Source organism: Aythya fuligula, chromosome 7 (assembly GCF_009819795.1).
Source record: "Aythya fuligula isolate bAytFul2 chromosome 7, bAytFul2.pri, whole genome shotgun sequence".
NCBI classification, from domain to species: domain Eukaryota; kingdom Metazoa; phylum Chordata; class Aves; order Anseriformes; family Anatidae; genus Aythya; species Aythya fuligula.
In genome coordinates, this window is record NC_045565.1 from 25,102,451 (window position 1) to 25,122,238 (window position 19,788).

The following is a 19,788-nucleotide window of genomic DNA, read 5'->3' on the forward strand; positions in this document are numbered from 1 at the left end:
CAAACACGTGCCAAGACAGGGACTCCCAAGTCTGGGAGATGCAGGATCACTGCCCCCGTAGGGTTTGCATTTACTTTCCTGTCTCGTTTCTGGACCTCAGCTCTGCAGCTCGTAGCAGTAGCAACGGAGAAGATGCCAATTCCTAAAGAAGTGGCTCCCAAACCGAGCACACCCATCAGCTTGTCACCTCTTCCAATCCAAACCAGGGGAGAAAATTGTACTGATCCTTTAAAGTGTTCTTGGGACTAATGAGCCGTGTTACGGCACGGTGCTCGGGCTCACCGCTGTTTCTTGAAATCTTATTATGACTGTAAAATTAAGTCGCTCTTCTTAAAAGTGTTAAAATGACTCCTGCTTCAGAACATCGCTCTCAGGGGAAAGAAGAAAGTTTGCAATTTCAGCAGGCAAATGCATGAGATTGGCTCTTAATTACCAAAGGAGAGGCAGCTGGTTCAGTTCGCGCTATCTTAATTTTCCTCTCTTTGATGTCTTGATCACATCTTTTGAACAACAGGCTTGAAGCTTTGCACTGCAGAGAACACTTATTTTCATAATGAAAGGGAAATATTTTGCTCCATGCGTAATATTTGGTTATCCTGATAGGCCACATTGATAGGGCTTCCTGTATTGTGTTTTCAAGCTAACGCTGCCTTGAAAAGAGGCCTGCAGGGCAGTGCAAGGCTTGTATCTGAATGATAAATATGTAATCAGTGTACGTGTTTAGCATCCTTTAAAGTGGTATCAAATGGTTCCTAATAAGAGATGCACAAGCACCCAAAACTTTCTTGTCCTGGAGGCACAAGAAGGAAGATGACTTGCTTCCCATTTCAGCTTTAAAACTGAAAGTTTCTAGGCCATATGGAAATGATGTTAAACATTTGCATAGCACGGCAGCCTCTCCAATGTTGTACAACTTACAAAATCACAAATTCTGCTTTCCACAGACACCGGAGACGGCCAAAAATCTGGAGAAAGCTCGCCGGTTTGGAAGCTGCTGATAACAGCACAGAGGGATCTGCAGAAGCCGTATCTGTGTGCTCCTGTGCACTGGCCTACGGGAGCAGAAAAGCAGGACAGCTCCGCACATGGCACCAAATTCCTCGAGAGGCAGCTGCCCATCAGTGCTGGAAAGCCAACCCCGCACAGCTGTCTGCAGTCGGGAGCTGTTTTCTTGCTCAGCCGGCCCCATGCGAGGCGGGCAGTGGGTCAATTCATCCTAATGGTGTAAATCACTGCGGAGCCTAACCCAAAGTCAATCAGGATATCCCGACTGGGCTGCACATGAGAATAAAAAAAGGGGTAGTGAATCCTGGAGCAGAACCTGCTAAAAGGGTTGTTCAGAGACAGGAAAAACGTCTCCAAAATGCTTCTGACCAGGGCTATTGCAAACACAACCTTTCCTCCAGTTCTCCACACGCAAGCAGAGCCTCGATCCAGCAGGTTACATTCGATCTCTCCAAACAAAACCTGGCTGCGGAGGAGTGCCTTCAGGATGCAGACTTCATCCTAAGCACAACACCCATTTCCTCACCCTTTTTCGCCCTAAACCAGATGTTGCTGCACTTGCGTGCGTGACGTTTGCGCTCCAGAAGGCAGACGCTGGTCAGATTTGCTGAAGCAGGGAACAGCACCGTGGTTAAGCTGCTTCCTATGCACGGAGGAGCTTTGAACATCGTGTGTGTCACGGAGCCCGGCGGGTCGGAGCCGCGAGCGCCGCCCGCTTGAGGTTTCGGGCTGCAGCTGAGCAGGCGTGGGAGGCAGCTGGCCGCTCCTCGCTGCCTCTTCTCCTCCAGCCGTGGCTGCCACCAGGTCCAGGTGTGCTGTCCCCCCAAGATCAGGGTGAGGAAAAGAGGCTCGAGTTAATCCCTGCTGTCTGGGGAAAAAAGGAGGGTTGCCAGGAATTGGAGCTGTGGGAGGATGTGACCCCTGGCCAGGAGTAGCTGGAAGCGATGACATCTTACCCCAGGCACAGGACAGCATCCCTGACCACAGCCTCAGGCTACCAGCGACCAACAGAAGAGCTTTTCTTCCAAAAAAGGAAATAATTGGGGACTTTTTTTGCTCCCTGAATTGGCTAACCACAGTCTCACAGAGATGCCAAGACAAAGAGAGTGCAGGGAAGAGGACCAGTGCCACTACGCACCAGGAGCCCCACAGGCTCTGGCTGCCAGCCCCCAGCGTATGCAGATCCCTAAGAGGATCCCTCACAGCCCTTGCTTCGATGCAGCAGTGTGAGGGGACCTCTGTGTGTGCACTGCTGCCCTACAGAGGCAGGGCAGACGTGGCCTTGTGGCTCAGACCAAGATCCTCCCTCCTGCATCCTGTCCACCAGCCCCCCGAGCTCTGTTGGCTACCAGCAAGCTTTAGCCAAGCCTAGGGATGTGATGTAGTTGTCTCTAGCTCTCCTACCTTAATTTTGGACCTGTTTCTTCCCACATCCATTTGACACCACCTTCCTTGCCCTGCTATTTGCCTCAGTGCTGAGCAGCTCACGAAACGTGCCTGCTTTCACCTTCCAAAAAATGTGCCATCCAAGCAGGATGCTGCAGACCAGGGGCAGCCCGAGAGGCAGGGTCCTTCCCTGGTGACTCCATCCTCCGCTCATCCCTTCTCCCGTGAGCTCCAGAGAGCAGAGAGAGGCTGGGAGCAGCCTTAGCACGGGCAGGGGAAGGCACAGCCTGGCTGCCAGCAGCACTCACCTGCCCTCAGAGGAAAGAGGGGGAAGCAAAGGCCACTGCCACCCGTCGTCCTCCTGGCGGGGAGCTGAAGGCACACGTGCTCACAGCCCTGGGTGCAGTTCCTTCCTTTAATTTAGCACCACATGGAGCAAAGCTCTACCCAGCCAGCCTCTAGAAATAAAAATAAACTGCAGTTTGTCACTGGGGCAGCCCGGCTTAGCTCCTCTGCCTCACACACGCAGAGGCAGCGCGGGGCTTTGCCCTGCCCCGTCCTGTCCCCGACAGCTGAGCTGCGATGTGCTGAAGGGGCTGCCACAGCTGCAGGGATAGCCGAGAGCCCCATGAAACCGAGCTGCTGGCTTCTGGGAGATTTTGGGGAACAGTTGCTCCAGCAGCTTCAGTTTCTTGTCCCCTGCACGCATACACGCACGTCTCCCCCAGCGCTGGGAACATTTGCCAGGAGAGCCCGGGTCATTTTTATCAGCATCGGTCCGTGCTACCCGGGGAACGCTCAACACGCAGCTCCATCCTGATCAAACATAAATCACTTTTATTTATTAGCAAAGTTCCAGTGCGAAGCTAACAACAAACACCAGATAAAAAGAGTTTTAGGGCATCCTTTGGAGCACTGCCCTATCTCCAAAGAAAACAAAGAGAAAACCACCACGCGCCTGAAAGCTGGCTGATTTTCAGCAGCGTTTATATCCTGTTCCACCTTCGCCCAGCGCGCAGGGATGCTCGTGCAGCCCGAGAGGACAGCAACAAACAGGGGATTATAAAGCCACAGAGTGCAGAAACACAAACACACTGAATCAAATGAGGTGTAATTTCGGAGAGGGAGGCACCCCGAGCTGCGATAACAAACTTCTGCTGGCAAATTCACAGCGCTCCGCGGCCAGGGCCATAATTAGCACGCTTCTTTATGAAGACCAATTAAACCGGGGCAGAAATTAAGAGATGTTCCCAAGGCAACTCAGCGAAGCAGCGGTAATTAATTGTGAGAAAGACCTCAGCTTCACCCTCAGCTCACCGGATGAATCCCTTCATGTTTCCAAACACTAAACCACACTGGGGAGACACAACCCAAAGCCCCCGCTCCCCGAAGCCATTTCATCCTGCTCGCTAAACCACGCACCAGAGTGATCAGACACATCACTGAAGCTCTATGATTAACATTATTACACTTATTAGTTAATTCACAGTAATTATGCATAAAGCCTGGCCTGCTACTTGCTACTACAGCTCTACAGCTCGCTGCTCAGGCACGAGGAGCCACGATTCCTCTGCCCAGCAGAGCCCCATGGCCACGAGCAGGGACCCAGATGCAGCAGAGTTCATTGGCAGGAGGCGATGGGTTTTTTTCCCTCAGCTGCACGCTCCCAGTGCAGAGAGCTAACCAGTTACTGAAAAACCACCTGGAAGAAAAGGCTGCAGAGGGAGCAGTTTTGCAATGAATGGTCTTAATTTTAGCCCCCCTTTGAATATTTTATTTTTTTTTTTATTAACAACAAGCCTACTAAGTACTTTAGGGCCAGGGTTACACTGCTGAACGTTAGCCTCCCTTTTTCTAAAAATAAATGACAGCTGTTGGCAATCCCTCCAAATCCTCCTGCTAATCTCCATCTGCCAGGGAGGTAACACAGCCTCAGGACATGGACCCAGTGCCTCCAGCCCGTTATCACCAACGCTGTCCTGCCTTCCAGCTTTCTGCTTTGTTTCCATGCCTCTGCGGGCACAACGTCCCTGGGGTGGCTGGAGGGGGAGCCGGGCATCAGCTGCTTGACCTGCGTGTGGGAGCTCCATTTCTGGTCCCTCGGGCTAGCAGCTAAAGCGAGCTGCTCCTTACCGTGTTCTGCAATAAGCTGAGAGCACTGCAGGGCCATCCTCATCCTCAGCCCACGGCATGGTCCAGCAGCTGGAGAGGGGATGGACAACGGGGTCACCAGATCCTGGTCGAGATGAGCAGAAGGGATTTGGGGGTGGGCAGCTCAAGGGCTCCCAGGATCAGCTGGGGCTATACTACCAAGTATAATTTTAGCAAGTGGTCTTTGCTCATTTTTGTTGGACAGAATGGTGAATTTAAGCCAAATAAAGGCAAAATTACTGCCAGTTGTTACTTTTACCAGTGCTTTTGAAACAGGCTACAGGTCTTAGTATAAAACCTAATGCTTTAAAATATATGGCACGGTGTTCCCCTCTTGGTTCTCCCAAAGAAAGGAGCCTCAGCATCCATGACAGAGTTAAACAATTGAAGAATCACATGAGTCTGTCGGATGGCTTTGATGAAAACAAGTTGCAGCCATCATAAAGCTGCCTTATTTCACTGATAAGAAATTGGATGGTAAGAAAAAAAGAAATGTGTAAAAACCAGCACTGAGTGTAACAGTGAGGACACTGAAAAATGCTCATGGCAGGGCCTGGGAACATTCCCCAGCAAAGGAGGCTGGAGAAACCAGCCAGCAAGAAGGCTGGCCAGGGCCAAGGACAGCTCTGGGAGAGGACAACTCGATGCAGCTTTGCTGGAGCACAGTCAGCACCCAGCTCTGTAAAGGGGACAATGTCGAGTGATGCTGATTTTAATGGCAGCAGATCTGTAACTGCACGATTTGGCCTCGGTGGGACTGACATCCCAGGGGTCGCTGTGGCCTCTCCCTTACCCCAGTGACAAATGCCAAAAACATTCAAAAAGAGCAGATATGGAAGCTGAAAAGAGAGCGCATTCGTCTGAAACACCCCAGCATCAGTTTCAGATCATCAGCATCCCCAAACAACCTAGGGAGCAGCTGGCTGATAGTCGGCCTGGTTATCTCCCCCAGTGCCCCGGCACGTCATCCCCGCGCCTGCCAACGCTACGAGCTCCAAACGTGACCCTGGCTCTCTTCCCCAAGTGCTGAGAAGCTCTTGTTGTGTTTGGCTCCCCCCTTGTCCTCCCTTCACAAAAGCAGCACGCTTCCACAACGTCAATCTGGAAATTATTTACTGCTGGTGAAGCTCAGGCAGAAACCGCAGGCCACCTCGCCTCTCACCCCAGCGGGACGCCCTGGGGACGTGTCCCCCAGGAGCAGAGGGTGCCCCAACACCAGGACTCACCCAAGGGCTCCTCCAGCTCTGCCGGTTGCTGCCCCAACGCCCTTCATCTCGCCCGCTCTGCTCCCGAGGCTGGCTGAAAACTACTTGGTCTGTGTTTTCAGAACACGAAATAGACGCCATCTGCTTAAGATTACCCTCATTAAAGCTAACGTGGGAACATAATCAGCCGTGTTTTCTCTTCGCTGCTTTTGCAAGTGGAGTGTCACTTTGCAAGGCTTTGGAACGAGTTTCTCCGAGATTCCCTGAAGGGAAGAAAACGAAACCATGAGAGAAGGTGCTCCCCTACAATCAGCCTCCTCCGTGCTAACCCAACGCACGGCTCAGGGCCAGGACAGTCCTGAGAGCCCGTCTCCTCCACATCACATCTGCCTACAGCTGGCAAACCTCCCCTTGAGGTCAACCTCTTCCAGAGCTGCATCTGGCTGCCGCCAGTATGGGCAAGGCCGTGCTCTGTGGTGTGAATTCTCCCTCTACGTGCTTGAAGTTGCCCAGACTGAACTGCTAATCCGTGCTTGAGCTCACCAATTCACTTGTATTCAGCCTGCTACGGCTGAGAAGTGTGGGGTGGGGAAGTCTGTCTGGCTTTGAGAGTGGCCTCCTCTACAGGAGGGTGTTAGAGCAGCTCAGCAGAACGAAGGCCAAGAAGGGATCGGTCACTCTACAAAACAGAGAAGTGGGACAGGAGGTCAAAGCAAACTTAAAGAGACCTGTTTATGCAAAAAGACAATACCAGAATCAGGATGGGCATGAATAAAAAGCTTCTGCATTGGAATTGAGGCTTCCAGTCAAGCCAACCCAACCACCTTGAAGGGTCATATGCAGGAATGCAACACGCTCACATACCATCAGCCTTGGGCTGTCCTAGGTCCGTGTTCCGCAGTCCCATGACCCACTTCACAGCACGTTGAGCCATAAAAGAACTTCTTCCATCAGCCCAAATTATCCACTGATATTATGAGGGCTCTGAAAAGGGACTTCTGCCAGAGATATGTTACTGTGTGCACGCTGCTCTCCATGCTTAATCTGCCTCCCTTGCAAAGAGATGCTGATGCATCGAGTGTTTGGGGATACTTTCATGAAAGGCAGTAGATAAGTTCAAAGCCCGAACATATATTAATAGTACTACCAGCCATGATACCTCTACAGAAATAAATTGCCACTTGACCCAGGGCTGGAAAGCAGAAACCGAGCTGTCAAGGCCCAGATGAGTGACACCAGCCCAGAAAAGCACGACGGGATCCACAGAACAGCGTGCAGAGCACAGGAGGGAGCGGGGGGCGATGATGGGAGGCTCGCTTCCTAACTTCAGCTGGCCACAGCTCAACAGCTCCAATATCAGCAACATGCAGCGAGCCTCAGAAGATCGAGCTCGTGCCACACAGCTAAGGGACATCCAGGAAAGCAGCAGAAGACCCAGGCTTGGCCGAAGTGAAGTTGAATCTAAGCTCAGCTCCCCATTTTCAATGAAGCTTTTCAATGAAGCTAGATACTAACTACATAAGAGCTAAAGAGAGGACACTGCTTACTTAACCTTCGGCAGTCAGCAGATTTCTGACTTTCTCACCCAACATCCCAACATAGCTCGTGTTTGCTAGGTGTCAGCCCTGTCCCCAGAAACTTGGAAATGTGTATTTTCAGCCTTCATATAGACTTTCAGCAAGGTGTTCCTCAGCTTAATTACATAGTGGGGAAAAAATACATTTAATTTCATCCCACCTCCTACCCAAGAATGCCGTAATTCCTGCAACATTGCCTAGAGGCTGAACCTGTTTCTCTCCATCACCTACTTGTCCCTGTTCCACAAGAACCCAGGATCTGCATTCAAACAAGCATCTCTCCCTCTCTTCCTTCCTCTGCTTTTAGAGTACTTCAGCTGATTCAGGATAACATTTCGGGCAGATCTTAGTATGAGAAGGACTGGACCTCTGCCAACCTCAGAAAAACAAACTAGAGCTAGGGCTGGAGGACTTGTTTGGTTTGAGCAGCTTAGATCCCAACCACTGAAGGTGACTTTATAAATCTTTACTTTCACACCCTTTGCAGAGGCAGATGGAAACAAGTCTAGGAGCAAAACAAGGAACAATAGTTACAAGAATGGCATGAATGGCCTTATTTCAGCTATGGGGAGTGTTGTTTCTGAAAACTAAGGAAGTTAATTTATAACGTTAGCAATCTGACAAGCACTCTATTTAACAGGAACTCGGCTATTGTGTCTGAAACAAACGGGAGCTAGCATGAGAAGAAGGATTGCCACTGGCTATGACTTGGCTATTATTTTATCACTCAGGCTGCAGAACCCCTCAGCTCGTCTTGCACGAGGGAAGTCATGAAATTAAGCATTTGTTACAGCTAAAATTACTGGAAAACGAGGCTTTACAAACAGGCATCTGCTAAGCAGATACAGGAGCCCCATCTCAGGCTGAAGGTGTTAGCCACAACTTCTAGGCCCTACACGTTTCCCATAAAGCTCCTGTTGGCTTCTGATGGGCACGGGGACCAGCACACAGCCAACAGTGGGAAGGGAGAGCCTGGGAACTCAGCTAATGATCCAAAGTGAGTGGACATTCGCTGACGACAGCACGGCAAAGTTGGCTTCGGAGCTTGGCTTCTGGCACAACAATGACATAACGCTGTGTTTACTAGCAGGGAAATCTGAGGGTTGGAAATAGGTCTGTGAAAAAACCACTAACACGGTTTTCTGACAAGCCGGCAGATTAACATCTATTGTCACTGGGGCAAGGCCAAGCGCGCCTGGACAAGGTCCAGGAGTTTGATGTCACTGAGAGGCTCGCAAGGACGTCAGCTAAGGAGGGTTCCCATGTCACCTCAGCACTCACCGCCACATTACCGCCGAGAGCAACCATCAGCCAACATCACCACTCGTTTAACCCTTCCTATCACAACACGCGGCAAAAGCAATGTGCTGGCCTTCCAGCAATGGGGCTTGGACTCAAATTTGCTACTGCTCATGGTAACCAGATGTAAAGGATTGATAAAGGACCGGGCAGAAGGGTGCTGGCCGGTAACTGACATGTTCAATCACGCTTGGACTGTCAGTCCTGGGTTAGTACTACCTAACTCTGCCCTTTGTGAGCAGAAGCAGTGGGCATCATTTCTTCGTTTGACTCCTTTGGATGCTTTCAAGTCCCCTGTGACCCAAATCACGCAGCCAGTTGCATCCTTGACTTGGTCTGAGTCAAAATCTTCACCATAACCCAGCCAACACCTCTTAGCCATGCAGCAAGACAAAAGTCAAGAAGTTTCAGTTAGCACACAGGGAGAGCTTTGAGCCACCTCTCTTCAGGTACAAAGGCTGCTGGAAGCACATCAGTGCTATATTCTGTCCTACAGACCCTCAAACACAGTGGGAGCCTTCAGTGCTCACTCACGAGATGCCCTTCAGTCCAGTTCTACCACACCAGAAGGTCACCCAAAACTCCAGAATTAAGATAACAGGAAACAACACCATGGCAAGATTGGTCCTTCTTGGAAGGAGGAGGAAAAAAAATAGAGTAAAAGAGTATTCTTAGGGTCTGTTCAGGATCCTGAAGCTGGATCAGCTTCAACAGGACCTAAAGATCCACTGCAAACATCTGCTTTCTGTTCCATTTCTCTGGCCATGCCCTCTTCTTGCACAAAGGCAAAGCCATGCAAATGGTAAAACAGAAGCACAACACACGCACACAAAACCTCACCTCAAAACCCCAGTTCCTACCAAACAACTGCACGCTTCCCCAGCACAACAAGGGAAGAATTACGTAAACCAGTGATCCCCATGCTTGTCCTCACCACCACCAGGGCACGCAGATGCACAGTGCTACCCACAGCTGAGACCAGCAGAAACCACCAGCAGGGCTGCCCCACACAAGCAATCTAGCTGACACGTTCAGCAGCGAGGCCAAGGCTCTGAGTGGCAATGCCTCACTCCCATCCCCAGCAGTACAACCTCTGATCCTGCTCACTTGGGCAGGAATCTCAGTTCTTCCCCCAAAAAAGGAGGCTTCACGTGAGAGGGAAGCACCTCTCGCGTGCAGCATCGCTCTGCAGTGCCACTAGGGAATTGCCAGCACGATACAAAAAGCCACTGATCCTCAGGCCAAGAGAAGAGCAAGAGGTTTAAAGACAACAATTGACTTGTTTTTTTTTTTCCATAAGCATGGGTACTACAGCCTCCAAGGGTTGTCACCCAGGACAAATTCACCTCAACTATTTTTTAGTTAAAAACAAACTATTGGTACTTACCTTCCTTTACAAATCAGGGATGTCTACATTCAGGGATGCAATGCAAGCTCCAGCTGCCCAGCACAGAAGCAGGTGGAAAGCTGCTTCCCCAAAACAGCCCAGAGTTTTGACACAGACTGTTACAATCACAGAGACAGCAGCAAAAGATTAAACAGAAAATTTCTTCTGGAGCAGTAACAGCTGAGATGAGGCTCCTCCATATGCCTCAAGTGAGAGCATGTCGGAGGCTGGTTACTGCTCTAGACATGAGTAAAACAACCTGTGTTGTCTTTATAAAACATCACCTGCTGAAGCATTAGAGGAAAACATATTTGGATTTGGGGAGAGGAAAGAACTTATAAAGGTTGTCCAGGGCTTGTACAATACAGAAGATACAGGATCGCTACCTTTCAGTACGTGGAAAACCAGCATGGAAGTTCCTCTGGCATTAGTCACTTCTTATCCTTCTCTACTTCAGCCAACAGCTCTGATCTCCCATTAAAAGAAAACAAGCAGCTCTTTCATTAAGAAAAAGACACATTAGTACCAATGTTCAGTGTTGGTTCAGGGATCCTGATAGTTTAGCCTGAGATACATACACACACAAATATATGTGCACAGTCTCCCTGCTACTCCTGCCTTCCCTATCCCAGAAACCAGTCCCAGAGCTTGTTTTAATCCCACTTAGGGAAACGCTGAACTCCAGGCTTCCCTCCTGCGACAGGCTCAGGAGATGGGAGGGAGGGAGGGAGATGCACTGAATCGGCTCTCCGTGGCTTTCTTCCAGGAAAATGCTTCACATATCCTTGTTTGTTTGTTTTTAAATTCTAAGTGATTTTAATGCTGGTGAAAGTTGCTGGAGTGACAGCCCTGGGAAACTGCAGGCCTCCAAACGGAGGCGGGAGCAGGGGCTGTGCCAGCTGCCCTGCTCCTGCTGGGGGCTGGGAGCTCCGCGGGCTCTCCCATCGCAGCATCCATCCCACGAATTGCTGGTCCCCTGCTCGAGAGGAAGCAGGTGGCAGAGTGCCAAACGTCCAGAGGCAAAGGAAATTCACTGAGTTCAGCACCAGTGCAACAAAGCACTCGCAGGGCAGGGGAATAGAAGATGGCAAAATTGTTTCTCAGAATATTTTGCTTGAGGTGTCAGGGGTCTAAAGGTTCACCCGAACAGCACACCGAAACCACCTCGGTAGGTGAAGTTATAAGCAATAATTGAACAGCCTGAGCTAAGGAGATGGAAAATGTCATGTTGAGGAAGCAGTTAGAAATCCTTGTCTTCATAGAGTAAGGCAAGTGGTAATTCAGGCGCTCTCTGCTGCGAGGGGTACGTGGCCAGAAGATTTCACCTGGGCTGCTGAGCTTCGCTGACAGGGGATACAGGCACTGCAAACAGCATCCCCCTGCCTCCTGCCAAGCCAGCTCCCCAGAAAGATCACCTTCCTCACATCACCCCAAATACTTCCGCAGACCCCGGGATGCAAGACAAGAGGGAATGCCCTAGAGGAGCAGGCTGACAGCCGAGAAGCATGCCCAGCATCCTAAATGTGCGTGTCCTCAGAGAGGAACGTGGCTTTTGTATCAGCCCATTCATCACTGTATAACATTCATCACAGTATAACACGGAATTCAGTATCACACCGAATGGTAACTGCAAACTTTAATGTATGAAGTTGGCAAATCATCCAGGAATGCTTGATCTGTAGGCATGCTTCCAGTATTTCAGGGGCAGCTGTGGAGGACTTAAGAACGGCTATGGTTAACACTGGTTTTGCACATTTCTCCTGATGAACGTAGATCGGGATGTTTTCCTTACACACAAGCTTGTATCAAGCCTATAAAAGTGTTCTAGTAAGTGCTCAGGGCCTGGGAGCCTGGTGCATCACTGTGTTTGGCTAGCATGGTTTATAGGGAAAATAAAACATGGGCCACTGGTCAGAGAAACTGAGAGGACAACATTTCAAAACACAGTTATTGCTAGTTATGTTTCAAACACAGTGTAGCCAGGACTGTACACACATTTCTGGACACTTAAAGCCTGTCAACATTTTGTTCCATCCAGGGAGTCAGTGCCACAAACTGGAGAAGTTCATTATGATTACAAATGTGACTACGCAGCATCACAGCCTTATTGGGAAACCAGGGTCCGCCCTGACCCTCTGCTCCATGTCAGGGACTGCTGAGACCACTAAGGACACGCTGAAGCTTTATAGAGCAGTACGAGAAGTTGTGATGAAGGCGCAGATTCAGGGATGTAAGTTCTGCCCACACAAGTAGAAAGCTCCCGGTCTGGCAGTTGGGTGGTTAGCCACACACCGAGCTCCTCTCCCAGCAGCTGGAACATGGAGTAGCCTGGCAAAAATCAGCAGCTAAACAAAATCAGGAGAAGGACATTTTACAAGTGTCAGAAAGGTCAGTCCAAGCGTGACAGCACCAGGTAACACCACCACGTTCAGTCACTTACAGGTATTACAATGAGCAGGATCTCTCTGCTCTGCCTCCACTCCGGAGCAATTTGATGTCTTATTACGTTATCCTTCCTTACGTGATCCTTCTTCACCTTTGCAATTCAGTGCTCACTGATTAATCAAGAGTCAGGACAAACATTCAGGTTTGTCTGCATGCTTCTCAGAGCAAAACCAGCCCTGCTTTGTACTAAAGGCTTTTACATATTCAAAAAAAATATAAATACATACAGTAAGCACAGCATATTACCGACATGTAGTGAACGTGACTCGGAAAGACCGACTGGGTTGTTGGTATTCAGATGGAAGGCAGTACAAAGAAAAAGTGAGCAGTGGGAAGGCTCTAATTAGCTCGTGAGATTTTCACTTCAAAATCCTTTCAGGTAAAGAAATCCGCCCTGTTTTCTTTTGCCTTTCCTCTTCCCACTCCCCCAAAAAGTGATGATGGCCCTGCCCAGAAGAGAGTAACAAAGATCCTGGAGAGTGGCTTTGCTTTATAGTAAAGAGAAAAGGAGATGCATTATGATTAAAAAAAAAAAAAAGGCAAACAAACAAACAAACATGGTATTTACAAACTTCTGAGTCAAACTTTCAATAAAGCCTCTCTATAAAGGTGTGAGCCAAAGCCCAGGGAAGCTACCAGGAGTTTTTCCATTGCCATGCCTGTATTTTGGTCTCGACTTGACCTGATTAAGCAGCAGACACCTCCAATTTCAAACAGTATGCTACTGTGTAGCTCTCTGCCTTTTTCATGCAATATTTATACAGCATGCTCCAGGCCAGGAGGTGCCACTTGGAGCTACAAGAAAGCATTCAGCTTCACAATGCCAAGCCAGGTAGGGCGCTGCCAGCCCCCTCTGATAATTCTGCTCTTCTCCATGGTATCTGGGAACCAATTCCCTTTGTGCGAGCGGGCTCCGATTAAGAGGACGCAACATAAAAAAGGAAATTATAAAAAAAATCAACATCTCACGTTAGAAGGTCCAGCTGTTTCCTCCCAGTTGACTAAATTAGAGAGCTCGTACGTCACCTCCTGCCTCAGGTAGGGTCACATTGAATCCCTCTTCCTGTTTAATCCACATAAAATGGGAAATGGTTTTTGAGGAAGACAATGGCAGAATACGAGGGTATTTTTTCAGGCTGTGCGCTTTTATCAGATAAAGTGCAAGACTGCTTTAACAGCCAGAGAAAAAAATAGAAAACGCTTCCACACACTTTATGGGTGGCTGTGGGCCCGATCACTTAAACTCTCTTTGCCACATCTTCCCAGATGAGCCCACTACCAGCACACACACTAACTGGCAGGGATGGGAGGAGGGCAGTGGATCAGGGCACGGGACCGGCAGCCAGGCTGCTGTGGGATGCAGGAAGCTTTGGCTCCGTTCCCTATTTCATCATTCGCTTCCTTCGGATGTCTGCTCGGTTCAGTCTCCTCTGGGAAAAGGGCATGATTTCAGTCCCTCAACTCCTCTCCCTTTCAGCTCAAAGCAGCCAAACCGGGGTAACTCTGACCACCGAGCCCTGCACGTTGTGTTGCACAAGTGGGTGGGTGGACGGGTGCCAGGGCCCACACACTCAGGGCTCTCCAGAAGCCGCAGAGGCCACCCTGCAGCTCTCAGCGGCTGAAAGTCCCTCAGGCCAACACTGCCCTGGGAACCACGTCCCAGTCGGAGTCAGTAGGGGCATCCCGGCCACTTTTAAAAGGGAATTTGGAGGCTTTTGGAGCTGTTACCCACGGCTCACGGGCTTGCTAAAAGCTTTTCGGTGCCTTTCCTCTTGGCCTCCCTCCCGACGTGCCGCAGGCCTGCCGGGGCTCACAGCCTCCTGCAGAATCTCAGCCCGTCCTCAGCACGACAAAGCCAGCCAACTACCTCGTGTTTCAATCAGTTTTAATCTATTTCTAGGGCTAGGGACAGCCTTTTACTTGGCAAACCAGTGAATTTAGATATCACTGCCTCTTGGCTGAACGCTACCCACCCGCAGCTCTGTTGAAGGGAAGGCCTGTGAGTGCCCCATACCCTGGTGGGCCACCCGGCTGCCCTCCGGAGAAACTTTTGGTTTTCGAGGTAATAACTGCCAGACAGGGCATGACGAAAAGCAGGCAGGTGCCTAAAGTATCTCAGCTGCTTTGCAAGTATGCCTTGAACAAACTCGAAGGGGCTGTGAGTCTGTTGGGTGCTTCCTAAGGTAAGGTAACATGGGAAAGACCTCAACAGCTGGTTATCTTCCAGATATGACACTGGGAGAGCAAGAGGATCCTGAGACAGGGCAGAAAGTCAACTTTCCATGGCACTGAACAGAAAAAAAAAAAGGATGTTACACTGGCATTATAAAACAGTGGTGTTTGAGAAATAATAAAAAAGGCAACAGGATGCAATGTCTGATGTTAGAGAATTTTGCTTCCATGAGTAACACCTCCATCAACATGTGGTTACAGTGCTGAGGAAGTGAGCAGTCCTCTGAGCACTCGTGGGTGCAGGCAGCTTTGCACTAGTGAGGTTCGATCTCTCCCTCCTGCTCCTCCAGCCATCAGGGAGCAGGGGCAAAGAGTTGAACTCACCTGCAGAGAGCTGCATCCACAGCTTCCAGATCTGCCTTAAAAATACTGACTTTTTATCTTCCCATCGTCTTACCAGACCTAAAAACCATGTGAGATTTACATCTCCAACAGGCAGAGCAGTGGAAATCATCCTTGAACGACACAAGTCTGCCCCAGCAGGGTGGTGGTCCTGATACAGAGCAAGGGAGAGGCAATTCTACGTGGCTGGCCTTCTGTGCTCTCCTTTGCCTCTCCATTTTTGACATAACCCTTGCCAGTACTCAGAAGTTCAGTTCTGAGGAATGATGAAGTCACAGAGAAGCCTCGTAATTTTCTGGCTTCCTCCCAGCACCCCAAGCAAAGATAATAGCAATAAGAGTAATAATTCAGACCAGTGAGTCAAGCTGGACCGTGGGCCCTTGCAAGAAAGCCACAGACAGTTTCCTGTTAGGGATAAAGGAGATAGCAGAAAACAGAACAAAAGTCCTAAATAGGTAATCCATCTGCTCACGTAACATCTCCTTCTGCTTCACATCAAGTCCCTCACAGCATCCACCTGCAGGCCACCAGCTGTGTGAGCTCCAGGCCCATCATATCCTCATGGCCAGCTCACTGTGGCTCACGATCTCTAACTCTGCTAACTAAGAGTCAAAAAAAATAAATAAAAAATAATCCAGGCTGAGTTCTTCTTCCCCTGAGCCACTGACACTCCCAGCACAAGCATCAGGGCTGCACTGGATGACCCCAGCAGGGGAAAATCCAACTCCTCCTCCCACGGTGATGTGAAAAACCAGCACAGGATCAAACACCCTTGCCACTAAACCCATGACTGCACCCATGCAGCAGAGGGGCTCCCATGAGAGCCCATCACAAGCCAGTCAGAGGTGCTGTTATGAAATTATTACCGTGCAGCAGAGCTGGGGCAGTACGCAGGCATCTTATGACTAAAATCAGCAGTGCACCTCGCTCTTTTGACTGGAAAGAGACGGAGAAGCCAATTCTAAAGCAAGAGCGTTTCATCTTCCCTCTGTGCTGAACAAAGCTGCAAACCACACAAAGCCCCACTACAAGAGGAGCAGAGCGGTGCTGGAAGAGGAAATCTGTGCTGATGTGCACATCCCTGCCCTCGGAATAACACAGGCACACTTAGAGACCTCAGAAATGACCTCAGGCATATAAATGTCTGCTGAGATAAGGCACATCGCTAATCAGCCCTTTGTGGAAAAGCAAGTGGTCAGGAAGGGCTGGGGAGGAGCCTGGTAATTTGGCTTCTAATGAATGTTTGCCATTAGCCAGCTTGCCGTGAAGCTGCGAACAGGTGAAGGTGCTAACCCCTCCTCACCTTCCTGAGTGCAGGATCAAGCACATCTGGTAGGCAGAGGCACCCTGCAGGGCTCCGCAGGCAGGCAGGCAGGCGGTAACTGAGCTTTCTGTCTGGAGATAACCTGGAAGCAGAGAGGGGAGGGGAGCCTGGCTTCTTTAAGCCCCTCTACGAAGAATTAAGGGAGGCAAACATCAACAGTGGGTCTTTTTAAATAGAGAAACCGTTTCTGGTTTGGGGTTGTTACTTCAGACAATCACAATTTCAGGTTAAAAATAAGAGAAGCAATCCCAAAGCAGACCAAATTTCCACACAACTGAGACACTTTGGGATCTTTTAAAGCTTAGCAGAGGGTAGAAAAGGGATTTGGATTTTGTTACCAGCTTTTTTTTTTTTTGCTTCAGAATGATTAACTGACACCATCAACCATTAAAAGAAACATCCTAATTCACCCAGCTTCATCACAGCATTGCTCAGCCAATGCACGACCCTGCTGTGCCAGGGGTCTTTCCATCAAACCCAGACTTGACCTTCCTGACATTGTTCTTGTTTTTTAGAAAAAAAAGGAGAAAGCAAGGAGATTTAGCATTTTCACAGTATCATCAAGTACAAATTAATTTTAAAAAGACTACCTGCATGGAGAAAGAATAGGAAATAAATGCAGAAAATCAGAAGCTGCAGGAACAGGAGTAGCTTGTGTTAGCGATACACCACACAAGAGGCATGTGGCTATGAATGCAGCCTCCTCCTTATCCTTCCACATGCTGCTGTCCAGGCAAGCCAAGCGGGATGCAGAGGGAGACACTGCAGACCCCTTCCCTAGCAGTGATCCCACAGGGAGGACAGCTGTCTGGGTTCCTATCAGATAGCACTGGATCTAGAGATTTTCATCTCTTCCCATACACAGAGCCCTACAGCTCTTCCAGCGAGGTATTAATCTCTTCAGAAGTTTCACGCACAGGGCTCACAGCAGATGATATGCAAAGCCACCTTCTTGCTTTATACTTTCTCGAGTCAAGGCCACAAAAGCTATGCCAGTATCATCAAAGACATCTGCTCCAGGGAACGATCCTTGGCATCTAGGCCAAGCGGCGCAGGGGATTACGTGCTACTCACATTCAGCCCTCTCCACGTGCCTACACTGCCTAAGATCTGCCTTCAGCTCTCCAGGCTCCGTCACGGCCCTGAAACATCGCAGTTAAAAAGGAAAGGGGCTCAGGTGAAACTGCCTCAAATACCCACATCACCATCCTCTGGAGAAATACATCATTAATCTGATGCCACGATGTGCTGTGTGGCCTTAAGGGCTGTAAGGTATTACAGAGCCAACATAGGGCAGAGCACACCAAGCTTCGCACTGACCCAAGTATACACAGGCAATGGAAGGAACTAAATCCCAAGCCACCTTTACGCTTATCATGAAAGAAAATAGTTGCATCATGGTGTAAAAGAGCGCAGAAACTAGCAGCCAGTGGATCAGATCCAGGGAGTTAAATTCTTTGACAGCGTTGGTTCACCCTGAGTGAATTATTCAGCCAGAGCCAGATGAAAGGTTGCAGCACACACATCTGCAGCAAACTGTAATCTAGGAAACAAAGAAGCAGCCAAGACTTCTGGACCTACGGGTTAATTCACTCATCTAAAAGAAAAAGATTCACAAGGACATGGATCATTTTTAATTGAATTATGCCAATGCTTGTTTGTGAACCAAAATCCATTGTGCTGAACACTGCTCAGCCAGCATCAGTCAGTTGGACGAAAGGCAGACACAACACTATTCACACAACAAACCATTTAATTTGCAATTTTTTTGGCCAAGAACTGGACGCACAAGGATATGGAACTGTTGTGCAGAAGGCAATATTAGAAACAGTGTATGGAGAACGGGGTGAAGGGGGAGAAATAGGTTTCCCACTAGAAGTCTTGTGGAAAGCTGCTGGTAGCAGTTCGGGTTACTGTTGGTAAGACCCAGTAACAACAATCATCAAGGAAACAGAAGCATTTCTGCAGGAGAACAAGGGAAATACTTTGTTTCACGCCTCACAATACAGGATTTAAATACCAGCTCTCTGTTTATTTTCCAACAAATAAGAAATTAACTTCAGTTTCTCCTGATCAGGAAGCTATTGCTCCCGGGTCCTTTGCATAACTCGCTGCTTGGCAGACTGACTTCTCCACAGAGGCTCCAGAGCCTCTGCTGCCAAATCGCAGCCACCTTTCAGGTGAGATAACAGCCTGCAGCGGTGTCAGCCACAACTCCGTGACAATTTCCAAGAGCAGCAGCAGCCTCTCCCGCCAGGAAGCGGGGAATGAATAACGCCTGACCGCCCAGGTCCAGCTGGCAACGGGCGAGACCTGGAGCTCCCACCCCAATGAATCGGGCACCAGACGTTTGATCGCACAGCGGATCAGAGCTTCAGCTTCACATCCACAGATCAACATCTCTCAGCAACAGAGTGCCCTCTAGCCTTGAGCTGGGTTACGGTTGATGCCTCAGAGGAGAAAGCTGAGTGATATCAAACGCTAATACAAAGCTTCGCGTCCAATCTTTGCTCTTACCTTTCAGGTAACCCAGTCAAACACCGACCAGCTCCAAAGAAGCCTGGCAGACGTGCAGTGCCAGGACAAACAGAGCACCGAGAGGGGCTTTGCACCAGCTGCAGCACCCCTTGGGCTTTTGCTTACCGCAGCTGGGCGATTTACCTTCAGGATACACAAAACCTAACCTGCGCGTCTAAACACAGGTCGTGTTTTGAGAAGAGAAATAAAGGACTGTGTGTAACTAAAACCCAGAAACGGAGCCAGGAAACGAAAGAAACATCTCTTTTCTTACAGTGTGGATGGGGAGAAGCTGCTCCACCGAGAACTCCTGCAGGCAAAGCGTCCGGGAGGTTGTTAAACCTCGCCTGATGCCACTCTGCCAGCGGCAAGGTGCGAAAGGAGGAAGGCAAACAGCAGATACGAGCGAACCCACACGCCGAGGAGCCTCGATAACCACCCAAACCCCCTCCACCCCCAAAAAATGAAGGTCTCGCTGTAACTTTCTGGGCGAAAAGGCGCAAAGCCTCCTCCAGCACCCCCGGCTCGGTGTCCCTAGAGGGGGGTGCCACTCACGTAGTGCTTCGAGGGGTTCCTCCGCTTCTCCACATCCACCACGTTGGCGTCCAGCACGCTGTAGGACAGCATCGCGCCGCTCCTCCCGGGCCCGCCGGGGCTCCCGCCGGCTCCCTGCACCCTCCGGCCGCCGCGATGCCGGCCGGCAGGGCGGGCAGGAGGGAGAAGGAGGAGGAGGAGGAGGAGGAGGAGGATGCCCCGCTCCCGGCTCCGCCCCGCACCGTGGCGGCTCCTTCTCTCCTCTCTCCTCTCCCCTCCTTTCCCCTTCTCTCCCCTCCGTCCCGGCAGGGGCAGGGCTCGGCCGCCGTCCCCGCCTCAGGGCGGCCCCCGGCGGGCCGGGGCCTGAGGGGAGCGGGAGCCGCC

At 50.0% G+C, this 19,788-nt stretch overlaps 1 protein-coding gene across 3 annotated transcripts in view; it reads right to left on the reverse strand.

Annotated features, from left to right (window-relative positions):
• SH3PXD2A (SH3 and PX domains 2A) overlaps positions 1-19,532 on the reverse strand; it is a 219,290-nt gene extending 199,758 nt beyond the window's left edge. For all 3 annotated transcript variants that reach the window (XM_032190925.1, XM_032190926.1, XM_032190924.1), the window contains exon 1: positions 19,426-19,532. In XM_032190925.1, coding sequence (XP_032046816.1) covers positions 19,426-19,497 — 72 coding nt within the window. In that variant the 5' untranslated portion in view covers positions 19,498-19,532. The remainder of the gene's footprint in view (positions 1-19,425) is intronic.
• Positions 19,533-19,788: the final 256 nt, after the last annotated feature.